Consider the following 26,842-nt stretch of genomic DNA (forward strand, 5'->3'; position numbering starts at 1 on the left):
TCATTGATCTTTTTTTTTTCAATTTCCTAATACTTCACGGAAGGTTGTTACGAGAAAAAAATTAATTTCCTTCACAGCTTCGCAATGCCGTTAAATTAGTGGCAAGGACAGTCGATGGATTGTTTTTTTTTTACAATATTTATTTCTCGCTTAAACTAAAGTGAAAAGCTAAAGCCAGAGCCTGCAAGCGGAGAGCCTTAAACTAAAGCCAGAGAATTTATTTAAACTCAGTACACGATATACTCGTATTTGCAACTTAATTCGTCAATGACATATGACAAGAATCTGAAAGCTATTAGATCATTACTTTCGCTGTATTAAGATTTATAGATTCCAGGAGTTTGAGAATGCAGAGTAAAGTAGGCATTAAGTGTATTTAGCTCGAGGGCTCCCATGGGTCCTTTGGCACGGGCCTTCACATTACATGCAGCATCACCAGTTTGTGAGGCCTCCGATCTCTTAGATGGCTGATGCTCAATATAGTGATCTGGCTCAAGGGCCCTTAAGATGGCAACTTGCCTTGGGCTTTTACTAAATATGCGTTCAGCATTCCGTCTCAACAGTGTCGGAGAGAACCGAACGTTGACTTCGTCGGTCGATATTGCCTGGCTGATACATCTACGTAAGAAAAGAACCAATGTTTAGTCACTTTCGCACATGCAGTGGTAGTCGTGCAATGAAATGCACCGCCCGCCAGCCCGCTGATAAATGCGTATGCGGCAAACAATGCGAATCACACAACCGCCACCACCAAATTACTCGGAGTAATTTTCATTTCATTGCACGACTACCACTGCATGTGCGGAAGTGACTAAATATTGGTCCTTTTCTTACTTAGGATGGACTTCCGCAAGGTAACGCCTGACTCCATTAAATATGATACATCTACCACTTCGGATAGGGTTTGTACCGGGAGAAGTGGCCACGACTCCAGAAACGCTTCTAAAGTAATCGGGGGTTGTCTCCCTCTATAAGTTCTTAACCGTCTTCGTCAGCAAAGACAGCTCGTTTTTAATTTGCTGCAAACTGTTATAAGCTGTCTATTTTTCGTCACGTCATCCGAATAATAGTCGAAAGTGAGTCTCGGCCGCATAACGGCGCCATGTTTAAATGTCTCAATATTACACTTCATTAGCTCAGTTACAAGCTGCAAACTGGACACTAATGAATCTTACTAACGAGCAATATGTAAAAATAAACACCTCTTTCAGACTATGGTAAAAAGGCCTATTGCTAATTAACCAACTATAAATGGATCATTAGATAAGGTGCTGATAGGTGTAGTCAAATAATAATTATCGTGGGTAAAGTAGTGAAACAAATATAAACTATTTTAGGTACCCTAGAATTGGAACACTAAAACGCCTTCGGAGTAGTAGCTCTAACTAAAACCTACTCAGCAGTCATTGTGCCCAGTAAGTATTGTTATCTGGCAGAATCCCAGTCATGTAATCTTATGGAAGCTTCGCGCTTTCAGCACTTAACCATCTAAAACCAAGTCAAGCTGTAAATATCAACGGGCAAACTGCATTTGTAAACGAACATAAAAAGCAAAAACATTCCGGATCTCTTTAAAAAACTTAACGTATCATGTTGTGGAATTAAAGATTTATTGATAGCACTTGTTTACTTTTTTGTAACAATTGTATTCGAAATTATAATGTCAAGGTAAAGGATAAGGAAAGGGACATGTTGTGAGTGTACATTCGTAGAAGTAAAAGAATATAGGGCTTATTAAAACCTTGGAAAATAGTGAATTATTTCTTCACTATAATTTTTAAGTAAAAAAAAAATAACAAAATTTATTGTGACTTTAAAAATGAAATTGAAATATATATTCTAAAACTTTTTCAATGAACTTTTTTGATTTTTAAAATTAGGGAGAACTAGTTATATGAGTTACTTTATCAAATTTTTTGAATTATCTTTATCGTGAATGATTTAACGCACACATATAATTGGGTTCATCCTTTAGTTCCCTAACAAAGTATTGATCGTGCACGTACAGCCTTCACATAGCTTGTTTTGCCTAAAAATGGTAGGCGGAAGAGTTCGGCCAGATGCATACCGACTGTGTACGCGGGGAATAAAATTATCGATAAATTATCATACTGTTGGGTATAAGAACGAATTATTTCGGCCATTGCGAATTATTTTTCTTTTCACTGGACGCTTAAAATACAGGCAGTGTTAAATGCATGAGAATAAACTTAAATGATATAAATAGCAAGATTATATGTTTATTGTTTATTATTAATAATAAAGCACGTATTTTCAGTATAAACACAATCCTCCTAAAATAATTGTGAATTGGTACACGACATTATTTATCACAGCGACACCCTCTTAATGTTTTTAGTTTATTAAATCCAGACAGATTGCTAAGATATACTAAACAAAAAAGGTTTCATATCTCTATGCTGGTTCCGTAAAAAAGCGTAGATACATTTGTTTAACTATGAGCTATTCACCCCTTTAATAAGTATTAGCAATCACACTGTATAATGATCTTAATCTACTGTATTTTATTTCTTTGCAGTTGTATATTGTTTTTTTTATATCATGAATGTTGTACACACATCAATAAGCAAATGCATCAGAATTTAAAATCATTTTTAATTCATAATTCAGAACTGTAATTAGTTTAATTTATCTGCTTTTTAAACGGAAGATCTTTCACCATGGGCCACGATGGTTACAGGTTACCCAGAAAGCAATGGAGATTGCTATGCTCGAAGTTTCACCACGAGATCTAATCGAAAATCAAATAATCTGCAGAAGAACCCAGTGGCAGTTGATTGGGCACATCGCTCGTGTCGCCGAGGGCTTTTGGAGCCGAAAGGTTATCGAGTGGTGACCACATGCCATGATATAATTGAAGTTGCAGGATTTTGCCGAGAGAGGTAAACTGTGCTTTAGCGAAATTAAATAGAAATAAAACTGGCAAGACTATTTTTAGCGTACCGTAACATTACTTGAAGATAAAAAAATAATTATTATAAGATCAACACTGGTAATTATATATTATTATTTAAAATAATAACTTTAGACATTTTTATAAACGCAATATCACTTAAGGAAATAATTCACGTTATTACTTTTAACATAAAGCATAATGGACTTAGCAATGACTCAATACATCGCATAATGCGCTGAACATTCTATATTAAACCTTCGAATTATACAAAGTGATTTTCATACGACGCCTGCGTCAGTTGAAGACATGTTCTCACAAAGATTTTATTGCTAACACTTATGACAGCGTCGCGTTAATCTTTCCTTCTATAGAACTTAATTGAAATGTTAATCTGAATCACCTTCGACACGGCTGAGGACATTGAGCTTGTTGAGATTTTCTTTACATATTAGTATGTCTAACATTAAATCATTAAATAAGGATGTTTTTGCTAATTACAGTTGTATTTATCATCACGCCATCAGATGGAAAATCCAAAGGCTTCACACATTTTCAACTTAAAATTCATCTGAATGGCTCATATTAGGTTGATATGTTCCAACATAAATATATTTTATATCGAAAATGAAGAGATGATCAACGTGTGACCTACAGAATTATTTGAAAGTAGCAAGCAAATTATTCCTTAAAGGTTGAATTAGCTTAACCATATGTATTATCATATATCATATACATAGTATTTATAACAAAACCTATTAACCGTAGGAGAAAGGGTTTACTTCGTGCTACTTAAAACCTAGATGTCGATGACATAGAAGACGAAAATCATTATACATGTTGCTGTATAAAATATCCCCGTAATGAAGCCCTTGTAAGTCATTACTGCGCAATTAAAAACAACTCAAACAGTTGATCATCCAGCTACGAGTGTAATTAGAACGTTGTTAAGTTTTCTCATTTCTCGTGTAACGTTCAAACAAAAATAAATCCTAACAGATTCTTCATATACGGTTGAAGCATTTAAAATCATGTATAAAAATTTTGTGGATTATTTTGCAAATATGCAACAAGTGGTGTGGATTTTTGAGTTATAACATGAGTCAGTGGTGGATAGACTTCCGACTAGGTGCAGTATAGTCTACAGGGACAAATAATAAACAATAAATAATTTGCATTCCGAATTTAAAAACCGCTTTTAGTTGCTACAATTTCATTACGATATTTATTATTTATGGAACCATTGATTTTTGAATAAACTGTACCGTACGTTGACCGCAAATTATACCTTCACCACTAAAAATTTTACACCTTTAACTAATCACCATGTCTGTATAAATCATATAGAACAAGCTTTAAGAAAAAAAAAGTGTAGATCAAAGCAGAACATCTTGGAGAAAAACCTTCTTCAATAAAAGTAAAAGTAAAAAACATTATTTAGCGCATTTCTAGAAGATGCAAAACAAAAAAAAACAATATGTTAATAGATGATTGTAAAAGTAGATTCTATTTTTCTTTTGTGTAATTTCCTTTTTTAATAGTATATGCAAATACATTGGTAGTTGGAGTGCATTTTCCGATAATAAGAGAATGAGCAAACAGTAGGGGAAGTTTCTGGGTCAAGCCCCGACCCAGCGCTGTCGCTGTCGTACAAATGACTACCTCATTGGACGGCTTTGTGTTAGGTGCGACGTAATAACACTTAGCTTTATTGATTGACATCTTTATCTCATTATCGTCATTAATTAATAGATTTTAAATAACAGGGTTATCTTTTTTTCCGGTCTAAGAATATCGTAACAGGGTTATTAAGGTGTACGAAACGTACGCTTTGTTTGTTGTTTACAATTTTGAATGATCAGTTTAATTTTCAAGCAGATGTCCTATTTTATTATACATCGTACATTTATAATCTAGTAATTTTTAATGACGAAAGGTTATTATATGGGGAATAAATCCTGGTAAAATTTTAAGAACTACGGAAGTTTATGGAATCCAGTTATTTATTCATGACCAGTGACTGGCATAAGTAGCGAATTACGAAGAATTATTTTAAACGTGATGTTAGTTGATATAGGTGTCTACGAGACTGCGGAATATCTAAACCGTATTTCAAAATGAGCAGTGGCCAACCCAGCGCTAGCCGACTGACTTGCGATCGAAGGTCACGAGTTTGATTCCCGGGAATCTTCTACAATCTTATAGAATTCACACTTTTAATTTTAATATAGAATGCCTCTGCTTACTATACGTTTCCAGTACATGGGCGATAGCGTCCAATGTGTGCCATCATACTACATTACGTACACCAAGCCAACATCTTTTGAGGAAGACTAAGCCTTGCAGTGGAAGTCTGTAGGCTTAAATGACGACCATAATTTCAGAAAGACAAACTTATCACGGATAGCGGACAGCTACTCATGTTAATATAGCTTTAAAGCTGCTTGTAACAATTTGCCGAAAGGTCTTTTACATTGTGTAAAAGTTTAAAAGACTGCCGTTAGTTGTTAATAGAAAAAAGCAAATTAATTATCCAAGGTGCAATACTAATTCAATATCTAAATGTTTTATTAGATAGCACAAATATAGAATAAACTTTTCGTCAGAACCGATTCCATGTAGTATATATGGCTCTCCCAAAAAAGAAATGAAAATAATAATAAAAGAAAACAACCGTTATAGTCTTGTTTATTTTATCATAAATATGAGTAGTCGTTAATAAAACGAGTTTAGGTCGATCGGGCGCCGAGAACAACAGATTTGAACTGCGAAACGTTAGACGCGTGGGCCGCGCCGCGAGCGACCGCTGCTTGTTCAAATCAAACATGATTCATTTGCGAGACCGACCGCATTTGCCAGACGGCAGGTAATTTTCCAATTTGCTTCGCAGTTAATGATATTGAAACGTGCATTTTGTTGCATAAACTGCAACTGCGTCATCAGATACCTCAGGTGTTGGGGTTAAAAGTCATTGATATAACAAAGTTTATATATTTAAACAATATTACATATACACAATTGATATATACAAAATTGATATAACAAAGTTTATTTATTTAAACAAATATATATGCATCTTCGTCTACACAATGTGATTGGTTACAGGCGTAAAAGGTAATGTATACTAATTATAATGTATATTAATGTACGGTACATCCTATACAAAAATCAACGGTTTGAAAAATAATAAATAAAGTAATGCGTAAAAAGCGGTCACAAAATTCTAATTACTTCATATTAACTTTAATTATTGTTTCCTGTCTGACTTTCATGCAGACAATCTACAGTCAGAAGCTATTTGCTTGTTGCATTCCAATAAAAGAAAACAAATGTAACATTATTCAGAGTGATCACAGGTAATTGGAATAGGTGTAATAACTTTGACTAAAAAGCTATACACTCACTTATTTAATGCTATTCCACCATAAATTATCACACTTTATATAATAGATTTTCACCTACATGCTGACTCCTCTCGGAATCACTGAAACCATGGCTTAGAGATGTGAAATTAATAAAAATATTCCTTTTTCAAAATAGAGGCCAGCTAGGAACAGATTCTACGTAATTTCATACTTCCCACTCAACTACCCTTGCGGGAGTAATTTCTCCCGCAAGAGTGGTTTTTTATTAAATTCGCGAAGCGGGCGGAGAACAGCGAATACAGATTGTGATAAATAATGTGTTTTAGTATTACTTTATATTATACAAATATTACCAAACCTCAATGAGGTGTTAGTCAAGTTTTTGAAACTGAAATACATCCTAACATCGTATTCACATAAATCATCTAAATAAGCCATATACAGTTACAGTTCTTTTCAATCCGGAACATCGGAATATTTTACCAAAACAATAATTAGCAGTGGCATTAAGCTAAATGGAAACACACACACCTAGTCACACTACTAAAGCGTATTTTAAATCAGATCTTATAATAATTTAAGTAGAATAATATAAAAATATATTATTTTTAACTAAATATTGCTTGTTGAATCGACTATTAAACCTGGTTGAACTTTAACGTAGATATGGTAACAGCAAATTCACAATTTTTTTTGTGTGATTGTTCAATTATTGGTTTTTAATATATTAGACATAATAAGACAGTATAGAATAATTTCCGTAATACTGGTGTACGTGTTTGCTGCATTTTATAACACGTGTAAAGAAACACTGATGGTTTATAGAAATAGATGAACCCATGAAGCGAAAACGCATGCAACAATTTACTCCGAAACAAAACATAAAAGATACCCAACATTCAAGCGGCTCTGTTTTGGCATTCAAACGCAGAGAGATCGGTCAGATATGAAGGACGTCGAGTGCACTGCAAACCGAAGTGAACGAACTCTATGCACATATTCAATTTATTTTGGTTTGAATCATCGTTCAATACCTTTACTTTGTTAACATGAATTCATATTTTTATCTGCGTATTGTTTCCAAATTAACTCGCTATAGTAAGGTTCCAAAAGGAATATACAATAAAGAGCGAAGTGTATTGTGTTTTAAAGAAACGGCTGTTTTTAATGAAATTAATTTTTATTGATTTTTTCGCATGCGCTTGTAACAAGTAAAATCACCAGGTGCCAGGTATGAAAACATCGTCAGGTTACAGAAATTACTGAGTGTGAGACAGGAATGTCTTGACGAACGTCGGACTCGAGAATCGTAAAAAATTATTAGATTATGTGGAGAAAAACTTGCGAAAGTATATCAAATGTGAATGGATAGGCAAGCTTTTCGACAGCTTAATAGAGATAGCAAGCGGCTTCGAAGTAGTCGTTATTAGATGTATGGAGGAGGCTTATGTAATGAAAGTCTACTACGGCTGAAATGATGAATTACGATTGTAGATGAAGGCAAGAGAACAATAAGATGTACTGGGCTAACTTGAGCATTCATAAGAAGAGGTATAATTCATAAAATTGTTCGTCTCAGAACCAATTTTGCTCAAACTTGATCACAACGTAAATTACAAAAAAATCGGAAATATAATTATTTTGGATAATAATGGAATACTAATGTAACGTTGATAACATACCGTGTACTTTAATATTAAGTTAACCTACGATATAAATTATAAAAAGTAGCAATGGAGCGTATCATATCAACACATGTCCGATATACATGCATGGCTGCGCAAGATTTGTGTCGTTTGAATCAGCTGTCCGGTTCAACACGCAACACCGATCCACCTGGGCTTTTGGTCTACTACATTACCCCTTGCATATTTCATGGCGAGCGGAAACTTAACAGACAGGGTAGTCTGTTAACTTCAGTCCTTTATTTATTATTAACTGGTTACGTTTTCGTTTTTAGAACACCAACGCTGGTACACCCGTACCGTAAGCGAAGGTGGACTTGCCGTACGTCATATCTTACGGATTTTTGATCTTTGCATACGGATGTGTTACTTTTATAAACTAAATAAAAAGAACTGACCGCTTTTCTTGTTATTTTTCGTTACAAAAAAGAGAAATTAAAACGTTCAAAAATTTGGATTACAGCTCTACATTACTTTGCATTATGGTTACGTTCCAAAAAAACACGCCGCAAAGTCAATTAAGATTTTCTATAGCACAAAAATAAAACTATTAAAATTGCATTGATTTTAAGTTAGAAAGGGAATTCCCGAGATATGATGGCATGGAAATTAGAAACAAAAGTGTTGCCATCTTTAAGAAAAAAAACCAATTTCAAAAAAATTCTAACCCAAAAACAACGCAACCTCGAATATCTAATGACGCACAGTAAAAATAAGTACTAATTAAGCAGCGACTCAACTTCGAAAAAACGCAAAACGGAACGATGCAAAACAAGGTATGTATATATGCTTCGTGCCTTGAATCCATTTTAGGGTCAACCTTATAATAATGATATTAAAAACATTTTAAAACGTCCCTTGTCAAGTTAAAATAATTGACGATCGAAAAATGCGTGAAAGATATTTTGATTTTGAATTTACGTTCCAGTATGGCATGACGAAACATTGCGTCCTACTAATATTTCACTTAAATTGTCGTTATAGTATACTGATCGTGTAAGCATTTGACATCAATATTTTCTAATAAAATTACTTATGTGGTATAAATATTCGCATAAATAGAGGATCGTCCTCGTTTATCCTAATTAGAAATTCCTTCGCAACGTGCTTGCAAAGAAGTTATGCCAAAAAGTGTAATAAAAATGTGTGTTACGTAATATAAACCATGTATGAGGATTTAATTATTTAGTAATAGACCTTGCGTTTCAACATCATCCGAAATATTTTTGCATATAAACAGGCTAATGATGACTACAATGTTTATTTAGAAAGCAACAAATTCTCGAAATAAATAGAGTATATAAAACATGAAAGTATAGTTTTAATAATAAAAGCAACATTAAACAAAAAATAATAAATTAAGTGTTAACAAAAGTAAATACTCGTATACTGATATAGCTGAAACTAAATGATCACAATGAAAGTACGTAATTTTTTTTACATTTTTATTGAATTGATTCAAAAAAATATAGATAAAAAATCAGGATCGTTTAAAAGATTCGAAGCTATAGTTATAGGAACTCTAATGCAGCGCTCTAGACCTCTTTAAACGTTTAGCTTGATTATGCGTATCAATACTTCGCCATCAACAACCTTACGTAGTATGTTCTGAATACGGTATTAGGAAATTTTATTTTATTTATGGCCAGAAAACCAGCACTCGATCGGATCAAGCGGTTACAAACTAGTATATTTAAATTCAAATTATAGTTACATTATTAAAATCCCTAAAATATATCCGAAAGTCTGATTGTTTTAAGAATTAATTTGAAGAGTGTGGACGAGGAATTAGAAACTAGAAAGCACAAGTACTTGTGTTATCTTCAATCGACGCATTATCAGTATAAAAGAGGTATGTGCGACTGTAGAAATAAACATCCTCCTTCATTTGCTTATACTGAAAACCGGCTTAAACCGGTATAGTTCTTTCCATAGATACCAATTTACGTCTATGACTTCATTCAAAGAGGGTCGAGTATTACCAATGGCTTCTAATTCCCCGCCGTCTCTCAAGGAGATAAGTCAAGAATTACCTTAATGTTAATTGGAGCTGCAAATTGTACTTTCAAATGTGCATTATATAATTTTAACAAAGAATATTTTTTAACTGGAGATGAAACAATTTCTTAATAAATAACTAATAAGGAAACTCGGATTTTAATATTGCGTATAAAGTTAATGCATGTGACGTCATTGAACTATATAGCTACGCAAACGTCCTTTTGTCTGTTGCGTTAAAATCAAACATCGCTTTCACATTCACAGTGTGACGGCCAAATAGTTTTATGGAAAAACCGCTTCTATATTCCGTTGTTTACGGATCGTATCTCTTTGTAGTGCGAGGTACAATTAAGGCAACTTCAACACGGCGTAGAACATCCAAGGTTAAGCAGACATATCCGCGAGATGTGCATTAAAGCTGCGTTTACATGCACGCAGTCTTTTATAAAAATGTTATAATGAAATACCTAATTACATCGAATACTCAATATTTAATTGGACATGGCAGTTAAGATCATAATAAAGGGTAGTGTTTCTCAAATAACAAGTATCTCTTTATGCTAGATCCTTCGGTCTAAAATTGTTTCTTTACTGTCTTGTACTATTGATTATTTTTGAAGTCGCACGAGGTAATTTAATAATTATTTTTTATTATTTTGTTGAGCAGCCCTGCGGTAGACTGACTTGTGATTGTCGGTCGCGGTTTCGATGACTGGGATACAATCTTATATAATTAACATTTTGCGCATTATATATAGGATTGCCACTGCTCACAAACAAGTGATGGGAAACACTGTGATCGCCAACTCGCCTACCAAGAGTGGCTATTATAGTATTTCCCCAATAGATCTCTTTGGGCCTATAACCTTCCAGTGGGCGTCTGTGGGCTGAAATAAAGAATTTTATTGTTATTTCTTGTTAGTACTAAGTTATATGTTTTATTTCTATATCTGCCTTTTTCTTATCTTGTCTGTGAATTGCAGTGATAGTGTTTGGGAATAAACATTTTATTTGTACAGTTTTTTTTTTAAAAAATGTGAAAACAAAACTATATTATTACAAGCCCCATCTTATTATTCTTATAATGAAACATTGCAATATGTTTTGGTCGGCATGATTTATCAATCTATTTATAAAAAAGTGTTTCAATTACTTACCATTATAAAACCTCTTTATTATGCTAATACTATTCCATTAAACTATTTGTAAGATCTGTAAGCGAATGCGGACTTCATACGTTTGTACACAAAAACGTATCCGTGGACGTATTCCGCATAATTGATGCTAAGTGAGGTAAAAGGAAGGTCAGAAGGTTCTTTTTATTCAATATTCATTACTTCATCATATCTACGGCAAGTTCCTGGACTTTTCAGTGATATTTTCGAAGCAATTACTAATATAAAATGATTTATAAGTTACATCGTCATGAAATTGTATTCGCTATGACTTCTTATTAATAGATATTCCAGACATTCTTCATCTTCTTTTTTTATGTTACCAATTTTATGAAGTCTAGACAAATGTGTTATTTAAAATCTTATGTGGCTAGACCAGACTGCCATATATATTGCCGAAAATATATCGACTACGTAACGTCATAATTATATCTTCACTATTTTTCAAATTTTTCTCTAATGGAGTCTACCAGAGTCTACCAGAACTATCGAATAATATAAGCTTTTATTAGTCTTACCATTTGTTTAAGTATTGACCTTTCATCTTCGTATTGGTTCTGTAAAATACAATTCACTCGGGCCACACTATCATGATGTATTTATTTTCTTATAAAAACCGATTTCTATCGTGACTTGTTTCGCTAAGTGAGCAAAATAATCGATTAAAACCAATGAGCGGTTATTGGAATATTAATATTCGTAAATTATGTTTTTCTAATTTCTACTAGTGTACACAGACACAAATTAAGGCGCCATTGACAGTTGCGGTCGAGAGCAAACTGAACGAGCCTATTCATTTTTTATTACGGTAATTTGAAGGCCTATTTGATGACATAAAAATATGACTAGCAAATTTAGACAAAATCTCTTACGGATAGTACTGTGAAATTCGAATTTTTTTTTGCAAAAACAAAAAACATTGCATGTAATTTGAATTAATAGTATTTTTTTATATTTTCACGCATTACGATAAACATAATCAGACTTGAAGTAAGTCTTCTGGTTCCAGTGTTATGACACTTCAGTCAATGGACTCACATAACTCACTCAAGCTAACCTATGTAGTGACAACTTTGCGATGATTTAAACTAATGACGATGTAATTGAATTAAATTTTCGTTTTCTCAGGTGACCAACGGAGATCATCTTAGCTGGATTAACAATTCAAATGAGAATGCCACAAGAGTTCAATTCGATAGAAACTTGAATTAAAATGAACTCCTCCCTAAAGAGATCCCATTGCAACGGACCTGTCTCATATCAAACATAAGCAATGATAAAAAAAAAAAACTTATAATATATTTTAAAAAAGACGTCCCTCATCTTTAAGGTACTAGGGTTCCAATTGCGTCTTGATAGTAAACTACATCATCATCATTTCAACCCTATAACGTCCACAAATGTATATCGGCCTTATTGATAAATTTCAAATAAAACCATTAACAAGGTCCATCATCTGAGTGGACATTCTATACTATATGCTAGCCAGTCAGTGGTTGCCGATCCAGAGCATAAAGGCCTCTTCGACCATCTATTCTGCGTGTTATGTAGCCTGATTACTGCCATTTCAACTTACTAACACCTTACATATGCAAACACCTAAATTTACCAGAACATTAAAAGATTGTTCTATGAGAAATATATTGCAACATCAGACTTTACGTTGACTCATCGAATAGGGTTTCGCCTTTTTCACTTTAATTACGGAAGCGAAATGACGTTAGTTGTAATTATCTGTTAAGAGATACTTTGATAGTTTTATTAATTTATTTAACAGTATTCTTTATTTTTTTTATAAAACGTTTAGTATTTTTTGACTATCTTTACAAAGTCATCTATCCACCTTGTGGGTAGATGAACATCGCTGCGCTTTTCGTTTCGTCGTCCCTTAAATTTCCTAAAGTTCTTAAATTTTTAAGAGTTTAAACGCCCCAGCTGTTGCCTTATCTGATCTGCCCATTGCTACCTTAACTTGCTAATTCTCTGGACTATGTCGGTTATTTTCATTCCAATGAACGCATAATTACAGTAAACTTTAACGATATATTTATAGTATAATACTTAAAAATTATAACAGTTTTATCAATTTGCAATAAAAGTAATCCTTGGTACGCGAAGGTATGTCGAAATGACGTTGTGTTTCGGGCTGCATTCGTCTACGGTTACGCAAGCGTTGGCGTTAGTAGGGCGCGTCTAAATCTGGGAGACCTTCACCCGCATCACGCCTGGCTCCCGATCTCCCGAGGGTACGGTTACCAACTCGCACATTACTAAATTAATATTGTTCGGCGCCATGTCAGTACATTCAATGACGTTAGTATTCCGAGAACATTACTTGAAAATTAACCATAATTAATTTTATATAAATAATATTTTTATATAATTTGAGAATTCCATTACTTTCACACGCGGTACTATTTTTCCTTTTTATAAGAAATTTAATCAGGTGAAGGTGAGGTCGCGGGAATTAGCTGGATACAGTTGGGGCAAGGCCTGTCATTGTGATGATTTTTAGGAAGTGAAGATCTTTGTATTTGGGATGATGAATCAGACAAACCTATACGATTAAGATGTTTAAAGTAATATATTTAAAAAAAATGCCTATAGTACTATTTACACACAAAAGCTCAGCCAAAGCCATTCGTTACGATTATATGCTTTCAAAAAGAAATCCTCGCAAATTTAGCTTACGTTAATATAACATGAAAATAAAGTTGTCAACCTCAGTGCAGGCAAGGGTCAAACAAAAGTTTTTTCAATAATGTGTCCGAGAAAATTTAATGTGGAATATTGAAATATGGAACTTTAAGGAAAAATTGTAACAGTATGTTGAGAGCATACAGCAAAATAGCTTAATATTTTGTTATAGGTTTTATAATGATGCCTTTATAATTAAGCATACCAATAATTTTAAGGGAAACAGATAATGAATTTACACATTCTTAGTTAGAAAAAGTAGTTTGAACTTCATGTCTTCACCAGCATCTACATTCCATTAACAACGAATGAGAATTTGCGTTTTGTCCTATATAAAATAATCTATTGGTCAATGCAATAGATAAGAATGAGGTGAATAAAATGAAATGTCGCCGGCAGCAATTAGCACGGGCGCCGGGGGAGGCATTTGAAACTGGGCGGGTATTAATGATGTAATAGACATTAGCACAGTTTACGGTTACCCAGCGAATGATAGATGCGGTCCGTTGCCGCATATCAATTAGCGAGACGTGCAACTACAATCATTACGAGTGTTACGCGACTAATACTTCGAAACACAGTTCGCACCTGGTTGCATTTTTTTCACGATATACACAAGTGATCACGTTAATATAATAAGTAGATACTAATAAGAATAAATTATTAATTATTTTCCGTTGAGATTTGTTGACAAAAAATCTATATAATTATCAAGAAGAGGTTTCTACTGAACCAATTTTTACTTTTACGATACGTTAATATCATTATCGTCTTCATGATTATATCTTATACATGGTGATTAGTTATAGCATTTGACAGCACGAAGCTTTGAAGCTTTTACACCTATTCCTATTCATGTTAAATTAATTATTTTTTTCAATTACAGTGCGACAGGGCCATAACTCGACAGATAGTAAGCAATATTTAATTTTAATAAGTCGCAACTTGAATTTAGAAAACGCTTATTCTTACTAATCATCATTACGTTATTCAATATATCTGAAACATTGATTTTTAGATAGCGTGTACCATTCATCAATTGATAGCAAATGAGTTTATACGTTCACTTATTTAAACCTTTTACACTTATAACCATATAACCAATCTGTACTGCATACAATAACCAAAAAAAATGTACTATATTTGCTTCTATCGATTCAACAGGCTGGTGGTAATTAACTACCTCGGGAATTGATGCCTATTTTGCAAGCGGTGAATTAGTTGCTTGTATGTAAAGCCTCATTCCATACTACATCATCATAATAAAAATCTTCCAGTAAATATGCAAGAGGCCCCAACGTCTCGATTTGTCGCTGAATATGGTTTTTCTACCATTAATGATGATCTATTACAAGGAACTGTAAACAATTAGTGTTTAATAGAAGTCACACACATGAGATTAAGATCTAATTCTAAAAAGATGGTCAATATCACATTATTTCAGTAAATCATACGTAACTTTTTATGACTTTAAATTAATACGTAGTAGTCTAGTCAGTAATTAAAGATTTTTTTTTTAATAAAAGAAAAATCGAAAATATGTAGAAAACTATTATTGAATATAGATACAAGATTACGATTAAAGGTCTATGTCCAGTAGTGGACATCCTTCGGCTGAAATAATGATGATGGTTGAAGACGTGAAACATTATTTAAGTTATTAATAGAAAAAGAGTTTTTCCTCCTGGTTGCAATAAAGCGGCGTATATCGGTTAATAGCATCTTTAGCATTGCACTATTTCGGGATCGTATACACGAGTCAATCGGTGCAAGGTTAGGCAACTGTTGTAAAAATCTTGCCAATGTTCATACGCAACGTGAAACATAAATTTGCAAATCGCGTTTTTAGCAATAACTGTATAATATAGAAATAGCATTAGCAATCCGTTTTACGTATTAAATATCGTGACGTAGTATAAATCTCACTATTATTTTATTTTTTAAGCATTGTCAACAAATTTAACAATATCAAAGATAAAATAGATAAGGATTGGCGACCACATGCGCGAAGTTAAAAAAAGTACTTTTAAAAATTATTTCACCTATATAACTTATTTTTTAAAGTTAGTTAATGTTTAAAAGTTATTTCATTCACGTCAGCCACTACAAGGCTTACTTCTCCCCCAAACATCGCAACAATTACCGGACTTGCGGTGTCCGCATCTAGCGACAGTAGGTAATCATTATACTTTAACTATTTAATTATAAATAAATAAATAAATATTTATTTATTGATTATTCAAATGTTATGCATCAACAATATATTCGGAAATTCGCTGAGGGAGGCCTAGGCCTTTTGCAGTGGTCGTCTATCGACTGAAAATAAGAAGACGAAGAAAATGTTTTGAAACATTTTTTTAAACATTTGCTAATAATGCAATACTAATAATAATGCATTTACTAATGGTTATAATCTACGTAGTTCACCACGTAAGGATTTGTCACCAACAATAATTACCTACAAAGCTCCTAGGAAAACCATTATAGTCTCTTTTAGTCGGAATTTTACAAATTTAGTTGTTCAAAGTCAAAAAGCGTTGCGCTTACCTGTACTCTTAAACTTCTTAGTGCAGGGAACAACGCCAACCGGTCCACCTCGTCCCACGCCGCGAGACCAGTGTTGTTTAGGTTAAGGAATCGAAGATGCCTGAAAGTTAAATGACCTAATACTTTCGTTGTCATACCTAATATGTGAGCCTGAATCTCGATTTGATCGCTTTCTAATATTAATACAACTACCGATTTGGGCTATATAACGATTTTAGATACCTACATAGCGCAGTAACTTCTGTATCTGCCGCCAAATAGATTACTATATCTCATTTGAGAGCGCAATAGCTACTGTATTTACTAGATTTATAAAAAGACCATTATACAGGTTACACAATAAAAATACCTAAATACCTTACACAGGTGTGGTAGAAGTAGGTCGTATAATTACCATCAGGTATATGTCTAGAATGTTATTGTAGATAGTAGCGGGACATGGATAATATACTTAGATACTTATGACGCAATTCAATTTCGGCAAGATGGTCACGTATTCTACTATATCCCAAATTATACTTTCACTTATTTACAGTTTATACTTTTTAATTTAATACTTTAAGAAAATACTCACGGAAAGGCATCATGACTCTTTTTGTTTCCGTTGGCGTCTCCGCATTTCTCACACGGATCCGGTTCCAGTGTTGTTATAGGGCACTCGTTAACTAAAAGCGTCTCCAGGTTCGGAAAGGCGTAGCCTAATTTGGAGATCTCCCGCCAGCTACTGACCGGGTTTCCGGAGAAGTGGAGTTTCTTCAACTGTTCATGGACTGGCTCAGTGAAGTCTACGTTAAGACGGGAGCAAGCTTCGCAGCGATCTTTCTCATCAATTTCTTTTCCACTAAGGTCCACATAGGAGTACTCGTTGAGACTCAAATGCAACTCTTCGAGAGCTGGTAGAGCCTTGAGTAAGCCGAGGACGCTCGGCCAACCGACATAGGTGGAGTTTAAAACCAGGTGACTCAAGCTGTCCCATTTTAGTTGAAGCGCCTGCGCAGCTTGAATTTGCGCAGAGAGTCGGTTAAAGCTTAGATTTAGAAAACGGACTCGGGGCGTCTGCTCTAAGATTGCGAAGACCTAAAGCCAATAAAAACTTTTTAATAATAACGATTATAATCTATAATTACCAAATATCTGATAAAAAGAGAAATATTTGATTAGAAGAGATTAGAGTAAAACTAAATATGAAGTGTATCGATAAAATCTAACGTATTCCCCACATGTAAATCAAACATTTAGAATTTAGAACATAAGCTACGGAAGCCTCGTCGGCAAGATGCGATGGTGCAATAGGCTTGGGAACAGATGTTGATTATCGCCATATTGTGTATTGCCGTATACTATGGGAAAATTCCATGATAACATTATTAGGAACTAATGGTTGTGCAGATACTAACAAATTGAAATGATTATATACTTTCTCTAACGCCTTACACAATATATTTCTTATAGCATACGTATAACAATTTCTTAGTGTGGAATTAGTTTTTATATTTACCTCCTGCCATTCCGTGAGCTTGTTGTTAGCCAGATCCAATTCGACTACGTCGGCGCATTTGTCAGCCAACGCGCATGCGTCACCGGCGCAGTCTATGTCACAGTCGTTCAGCACCAGGAGTGTGGGAACACTTAGACGGGGTGAACGCTTCGGGACGAAAATCGCTACCGGCATGTCATCTATTGAAGGGTTCACTTCGCCTTTCGTGCCGTATTTTCGCTCCAAAGCCTCCAAGAGCGACGGCATTTTGAACTACCTAGAAGTAAAATTACTTTTAATTAACGTTCATGATAAAAAATCTTGGTTATTGATGTTTCAAGTAGGATGTATCATATAAGAATTTAACCTACTGATGCAGTTAGTAGAAAGTATCGATTTCTCTTAAATAAACTTGACCAATATCTAATCCAAATGAATTCCAATACGCCTTCATAAATAAACATGTCTGCCATACATACGACGTAGCATTATAATGTTAGACTGCTAAATTATATTGATCTTAATGGTATTAATATTCTTTAGAAATGTAAAGGCACACAAACGAAAGCGGCATAAATATTTCAAAATATATTTAAAGAGTTCAAATACAAATTTAAAAATAAATCCAGTGAGAAAAAAATTTCCGACAAATTTAAAATTAAATCCAGTGAGAAAAAAATTTCCGCCTTTTTAACTTGAGATCAAATTTAAAAAAAAAGAATTGCTATGTATATAATTACATGTATTCATTTAAAATGCATTTAGTGTATATAATAATACAAACACGAAAACATTCTAAATTTTATATCAGTTTTTAATAGGTTAGTTTTAAAATTTGTTATATTAATATTGCTACTATCTTATACTAATTACGATTCTAAGAATACAATATCTGTTGGAATCGCAAAGAGTATTTTTTTAATAAATAATGAAAAATCCAAAAAGCTTATATTAAAGTTGAAAATGTTCAACATTCCAATATATGTTAAAATTATTTCCCCTAGATGGACTTGTTGGAGACGTAGAGTCCTCTTCAAACGCCTGTGTACTCTTAAGGATAAAGGGGGTGACGTCACATGTAAGCCTGTGACAAAAGATATAGGAATGGAAAGCTTGTTCCACACGCAAGTGCGAAGCGGTTCATATTTAAAAATGAAAATAAATAAAAAAAATAAAAAAAAAAAACAAAACTATTAGCGCCACAATTATGCTAATCAGATTAATTGACTGTCATTTGAATCGCTTAGTGATTAAAAGAAGCAACAACATAAAACGTTTGGCATACCGCCAACAATGTTGCACTTTACAGCACAGATGGTAAAAATAGTTGCATTTTTCTTATGTAACTCGGTCCAAGTTTTAAAAAGAACCTTTGTCCGATACTCTTCCACTGTAGTTAACTCTTTTATTTACCTTAACATAGTGGCTGTAGATATATAACTTTACGCAGATTCGTTGAAGGCTTTATTTTTTTCTTGTAATCCCCACGCTTTACCATTATGAAAGTCTTATAAATGTCAAAGAAAAATATCTAAAACATTTCCTTTAAAATTTGGAAGAAATATAATTTTAAGGTTATTTATAGTATGAAAATAAAGAATTAACGAATCAGTGAATTAGGATCGCGTAATTACATATTAATATTTTTTATTCGTTTTGATTTTTTTTATTACACGCCTAAGAACCTAGCTATTGTGACACTAGATTTTTAGTTTATTAGAACAAATTCTAGAATAGATTATATAGCATTATAAATATATATAAATGTATATATATATATATATATATATATATATATATATATATTTATATATATATATATATAACCGATATAGCTGCGCGAGCCTCACTACATTGATTGAACGGTGTACAAAAAGTATTGAATAGATGTACTCGTATTATTTATTGTGAATTTTCTACGTAAAAGTGTATTAATATTATGTAAATTATAAATGTAAAAAATACTTATGAACAATGTCAGTACATCGAAAGTACAATAAACAATAATTTGTTTACGGCTTCATATCAGTTTGAAATGGTTTATAATGAAATAATAGCAAAGCGTGTGTTAAACTCGGTTGCCAACAATTTTACTCCGGCATAAGGTTCGTTTTTCTGACCTAGTAATATGTCGGTTACAGGCGCGCTGCTGTTTCTAAACTAGAAATGTTAAACAAATCTAAACACTAGCCTAGTTACAAAATAAACAATGGAAGGTTTCGTGCAGTAAATCTAAAATCCGATATAAAGGGTTATTTAAATCAAAATTAATAACAAAACGTTACTATATCGCTTAACTAAACCATGGGTCGACCACCTGGGCTTATTTATATTAACCTTAATGAACAAGGTTCTTGTACACAGAAAAAGGAAAATTTGCAAATTGCACCTGTTCCTAGCTAATTCACGTCAATAAAAACCAATAACAACAGCTTTTTCAGAGCAAACAACTTACAATGCGAACATTATGATAATTACTGAAATCTAATTACTTTTAAGTATTTTTTTTTATAAGAAGGATATTAAATCAATAAAGTGATATCATACTGCAACACGTATTGTTTAATAATATTTTTTATTAGACTGCGACGGGCCTATAGCTTAACAGTACGAAATCAATTGTGGTAGCTGGTAATATCACAGAACTTAACAAGTATGATTTTATTTACAAAAAAAAATTTTTATCAAAATAATAAAAGGAATTTTATGAAATTCAATTCATCAAATGGCGTGATACTAGAAAGAGTAAAAATAGGTCCTAACTAACACCATATTTGCTTCGGTCACACTTAGCCGTGATAGTGGTACGATTTTCACAACGGCGCAGTATCTTTAATTTCGTTTCAAATATTCACGTGTTGTCACGTAGTGTATTCCAACTGCTTCGATATTTTACCCAAAACCCACATAGGCGACTTTTCCAAAAATCCAGCAAAACCCCACAATTACTAGAGCTTTATTATGACATTTACAGTGTAATATTTTGCCCATTATAACGTATTATATGTACTTATATATTGTACAATGGTGCTATTACTGACTCACTATGGCTCCCGAAGCAGAGTGGGCACACTAATTCTCATATATATTCTTAATTATTATATTATTGCTCGTCTTAAATCTCATATATGTGAGCGTTGAACAACGAGACAGGCTTATTTTAGTTCAGTGTATTTATTAGTTTCTTTACGACGTTTGAAACTGATATTATTGAAATATGTACAAAATTCCGGGGAAGTGATTTAATCCGTAAAATTCAATTCAAAACTAGTCTTTACTACTAAGCATACACTGCTTTGCTTTTGTACAATCATTTAAAATATTTTCAATAACCTCTCCTTAAAAGAAAATGATTTAATGTTTTTACATAATTACATCACGGAAATAACGAAGAAAATTACAACATTCGAAATAATAAATGGTGATGTAATGTTTCATTTCATAGACGACTGCGTGGTTGTTTTACACTAAGAACTATGACAAGAAGCTAAGATATATGAAAAGCACTGGTTTTGGGTTCGTAGTTTACTATATATTATCTCTTATTTAATATACCGAGAAGCTTTTTACAATCTTATTTTATAATTTTTCATAAATAATAGATGGAAGATTCGATATTAAATTTTGTGTATAACGACACAGCTGACATCCGCTAATCACATGTTCAGAACAATGTCTACTACGTAGTTAAGTTCGTTCAAGTTATAAACATGTTTTTATTAAACGTTACGAAATCGCAATCGCTTTTAACTGTTAAGGATTTTAATGCAATTAACAGTATAATTTATTATTATACTCATTAATTATTTAATGAAATGAAAAAAAGATCCAAGCATGTTTCGTAACTACACAGTCCAGCGCCTCTGTCGGTTATTAATATTCGCTTCATGTCGAAACGCGAGTAAATTAGATCCACAGTTAACTTTGTTCTGATTGTTTGCGGTTAGCAAATTGCCGTTTGTTATGAACAATTGTTAACTGCAATTGGGAAATTGGCAATAAAGCGATTATAATTACTTCATTCTGTTGAATCTTTCGTTGGTGTTACCACGAAGTAGAAGTCGAAACAATTTAATTGAAGACAACATAATTTTTTTTTTATTTCATTGTCTTAGGCATTCGCCACGTCTAAGATAGGTTTGTAATGACACTCAAGGTTGGCAATCGCTTTGAAAGGGTAAAGGGTAAAATTAACTGTTATTACATTAAGAACTACATTAAGAAGCCATTTATTGCAGTATTTATATAAAGCAATTATGAAAATTGTTTTATATAAAAATTAATTTTTAAGCGTCTATAAAGTAAATATAAATACGAATATAAAAATCTTTTACACAAAAATGCTAATTATATTATTGCATTAATCTCCTGACATATATAATATACACCTCCTTGTTATATCTGCACCAAGTTAAAGTAGAAACTGCATATAAGGCAATAATTTTGGCATTGTACAGTATTAAAAAAAATAATAATGCCTGAAATGTAGGATTAATATGATACTGACTCAAGACTCGAAAGGTGATTATTGTGACCTTTTGAGATCCAATGCGTGAAGAAGCAAGTTCATTCTCTAGTATCTTTAGGTTGGGTTAGTTGTTTCGTATCTTAAAATAGTTCGTACTACTTCGGTAATGATTGTGTTTAGTACGATAAGAACACAAAGTAAATGTATTTTCAATTATTTTGATTGATTGTTGATTCATTCTTTGGACACGGTATAAGCTTCTATAAAAAATTACCTGAAACAATTTTATATTTACTCGCGACAATTTTGTATGCTTATGTTAAGGCAATATTTGGAGATAAACCTGTCTGGATGAATATTATGTTGACTTACGTGACAAATAATTTCAAACAATAGAAACTGTTTAATTGGCGTTTAAAAAGTATGTATCGAGTTTCTAGCTAGGTTCTTATCGAAAGAACCAATATTCCGAACCAGGAATTTTTTTTCGAAAGTCCTTAGCAAAGCTTATTCAAAAGAATAAATAGTTATTTCATTGTATCAAAAAGTAAAATGTTTTGATTTGTGCGGCGATCTGTACTTTTTTGGGAGTGTAATAACTTTTTGCAAGCATTTGAAGAATAATAAATGCCAATGTTTAATCTTCGTAACACAGCGTATCACATGACAAAGCCGGGTGTATCAAGAGTTCTTATGCCGCTGTTAAACCGGCGAGAATTCAATTATGCGGTCAACTCGTGCGGAACAATAGGCGGTTATTGGTTCATTAATGATCGAGTCATGTCATTAGAACTGATTGGACCTTCGATTAGAAGGCACCTTTGGTTTTATCCCTCTAGTATTTATTATATTTTGATATCATAATAATTTCGAAGTTTCGGACAATTCCTCATTGGCAAGCTCATTCAACGAGCTATGGAGAGGGCTATGCTCGGGATTTCAATAGGAGATCGAATAAGGAATGAGCAGATCCGGATTGCCATAAAAATACTCGAATATGACTGTATTTATCAACGACTGACAGGTCAAGCCGAGGGCCTTTCTTGGGCCCTCTTCAGCCTAGTATCTCCATGAAGTGTACACCAAAGCAATCTAACAGTTCCGCAGCTTCCAATCCAATTAAATATTAGTTAACAACCAGAGGCGACATTCCCCGGAAGCCTTCGAGCTTCGCTACTTTAAAAAAAGGTTTTAGGCTATGCGTCCTCTGCGCCTTGCCAACAAACCCGCGAAATCTGCAAATGACATTTGGGTAGCAGCGACAGTCTGGTCCAAAAAACCTCAAACTTTTTAATTAAATAATCCAATGTTGTGTACAACGATACATTGTATTTTTGAATCCTATACGTACGGATCGTATGCTACAGATTCTCAGAGAATCATCAGTTCATGATTTAGTCGCGTGACAAAAAGAATCATTTTTTTTCTTTATTTTTCATTTAATCTAAAAACCGTTTTATATCATATGATAATAATGCAACGCGTTATAAATATAATTTTGGAACCCGTTTAACAATGTCAAGACACATCGCATTGGTGTAGGCGGTTTCAAGTTCATGGCCACTGCTTTAAAAACGCAATTCTCGTGCCTTACGACTATATTCATTTATGTATAGCGTTTAACAACATTATATATAAATACATGTATATATTTATATGTGTATATATGTATATGTACATATATTTATTAATTAATTTTTTTTAACCAAACCTAATGAATTAAAAAGCTAACATGAACTTTGTTTTCAATTTATAGTATAATTTAAGAAAACCTGACAAGCGTTTAAGGTTTGCATTTCATTGTTTTAAGTTTTAATCGCTAACACCGCTTCAATAAATATAAATAATAACATACCAGCTGGTTCGCAGGTGAACTCCGAAAATAATCTCTTTTGGTAATTTTATTAGTAACTTATTGTAACCGTCTCCATAATTAACACATTGAAATTATGATGTTCATCTGAATTTTCCGACCGCATGTCATTTCATTACAGTGTAAATATTTTAAAAACCGGTTTGTCTTTAAATGAGGAAAAACAATGTAACACCTACGAGTCGATTTATCGTGTGCAGTTAGGGCACCACTCTGTATTTATTTGTTTACATAAAAAGAAGCAAAATACAAAAACAAACGTAATATTATTTGATCGCATCAGCACGTATACACCGGTATTATGCATTGATATGGAAAATTCTAGTTACTAGAAGTAAGTTGCACCTCGTTAAATGTTACATAAACCGTGGTAAGTCTTGTGCAAATCGACGAGATAGGCATGTCCTCTATCTACCACAAAGCAATTACTAGCCTAATGAGAAATACTCTATATTTGAAGCTCTGCAGTACTTTGTATTACTAAACTTCTAGTACTACATTTTTCCATCCTTTCACCATCATTATTTTTGCCATATGACGTCACCTGCTGAACACAGACCCCCTCCGTTGATTACCAATAGGACCGGTTGGAAGCGACCTTCATCCAGAGTTTTCAAGCAACCATAACAAGGTTCCTCGCTCTTTCATATGCTATTACTACTTTTATCTATTCTGAAACCTTAAGTGATCCATTTGTTCAACGCGTCATGCCATTGCCAATTCAACTTGCCAATCGTCTGGGCTTTCTAGTTTCTTTAGATAGCTAAAGAAACGAAATACGAGAAATAAATGTAAAGTGAAGACACATAAGCGGTTATAAATCGTCATTGTGAAACATCGATGTATCGTTCTAAACATACAAAACTCATGACGTAATGTTTACATTCGTCAACATAGATAAGTAAACAAACGTATTTGTATTGTCTGTTCCATCATTTATGGCGTATTTTATAGCCTTAAAGATTATTATAGTTAGATACGTTACGTGATTAACTAAACTATAATAATGTCTAGTAAAAAGTTATTATTCAACAACAAACTAGACTTAAATATACCAGGCTTAAAAGCCTACAAAAATGATCAAACATGTATATTTAGATGACGACATAACAAGTTTTAAACATAGGCTAACAACGCAAATCTTTGTTAATAACATTTACGTTTCACATCATAAATAAAAGCATTTATGTCTAGTTCATTAAACTTGATTATATTTGTCTAAATTTCGGCTGTAAAGTGTATAGGAAAGGCGAATCTCGGTAAAGATTTCATAAAGAAAAACATTTTAATTTTACACATTTTAATATCGATGTGCAAACAATGATAGTTCAAATATATCTTAACTGTTTGCAGAGAACAAATAATATATGACCATCTCTAGATTAAAAAATATGTACACCAATACCTCACTTTGCTGCGTGGTTACGTTTCAAAAAAACACGACGCAAATTGAAACGCCGCTAAGTGAATTAAGATTTTCTATAGAAAACCATGTAAAGATCGAAGATAGGTTACAGGGTTACGAAAATACAATTATTAAAAAAGCAAATTGAACAAAGTAAACATTTAAAAAACAAAAATGATATAACTCTGCCAATAAATAAATTGGAAAAATATATACCTTTTTTGTGTCCAGAAACAACACGATAAAATGTAAATATATTTATTATTCTCTTTTAAAAAATGCACAACACACTACATTACAAAACACCACGTAATTAAAACTGAACTCCAAAATTAGCAAAACAAAGTGAAAATAAAACTGTATTAAAATTGCATCGATTTTTAGTTAGAAAGGGAATCCCCGACTTTTGATGGCATAGCGCAATTAGAAACAAAAGTGCTGTTATCCTGCAACTACTCGCGACCTTGACTATATCGTCGGTCCACGCAATGTTCCCACATAAGCTTAAAATTCACTAAAATGTTTACAATTGTATATCTGTATTAAATATAACGAAAGAGTAGCTTGACTACTTATTGTAAAACTATCATCTCATTACAATCTGAAGACATGCGAAAAGATTAGACTACTAAAATACAATAAAGTAGATAAAATCCTTCATGTCTACATATTTTAACAATTATAAAACTCTGCTTCAATTCTATAACAAATAGAAACCCGATTATAATAAATTAACTAAACACACGAAACGCATATAAACTAGTTAAGTGTTATTATACTTAATTGTTATACCTGGAAACACTTAAAATAGGTAAAGTAATAGCGATAAGAAGACAATTATAAAGTAAAATAATCGAGTACATATCTACAATGCTTAATGGTACAGGTTTCTTGAAATACATACATAAAGGTGTAAACACCGTCTCGCCGCAAGAGGGCACCGAACTTAAAAAAAACCGTCTAGTCTGGCTTTTAGCCTCTTGTGCACTTATGTCATTGTCCAATACCATTAGCAGTCTGGTATTCTAAACTATTCTAAGCAATGCATACTGCAATACCTTATTGTGGATAAAACGATTCCCAATTCTACAAGTTCAGTAATTTTATTTTTATTTTAACTTTATTTTCTGTCATAACGCAAAAAAAATTGGAATACTTTTGTTTTATGTAATAATGGAATAAAATATTAAATCTTAATTCAAGGTCTTAAAGTATCCAGAGAACATAATGTCGCG

At 32.9% G+C, this 26,842-nt stretch overlaps 1 protein-coding gene across 3 annotated transcripts in view; it reads right to left on the bottom strand.

The window, feature by feature from the left end:
* The window catches only part of mlt (tubulin folding cofactor E like protein mlt), a 37,509-nt gene that overhangs the window by 5,108 nt on the left and 5,559 nt on the right, over positions 1-26,842 (bottom strand). For all 3 annotated transcript variants that reach the window (XM_068772131.1, XM_068772130.1, XM_068772132.1), the window contains exons 2-4: positions 17,883-18,138; positions 16,959-17,461; positions 16,385-16,484 (exon numbers count right to left, since the gene is read on the bottom strand). In XM_068772131.1, the coding sequence (XP_068628232.1) occupies positions 16,385-16,484; positions 16,959-17,461; positions 17,883-18,128 (849 nt within the window). In that variant the 5' untranslated portion in view covers positions 18,129-18,138. The remainder of the gene's footprint in view (positions 1-16,384; positions 16,485-16,958; positions 17,462-17,882; positions 18,139-26,842) is intronic.

This window comes from Battus philenor, unplaced genomic scaffold, assembly GCF_028537555.1.
Source record: "Battus philenor isolate CCGP_79_NKW_IND1 unplaced genomic scaffold, ilBatPhil1.0.hap1 SCAF_11, whole genome shotgun sequence".
Taxonomy (NCBI): Eukaryota; Metazoa; Arthropoda; class Insecta; order Lepidoptera; family Papilionidae; genus Battus; species Battus philenor.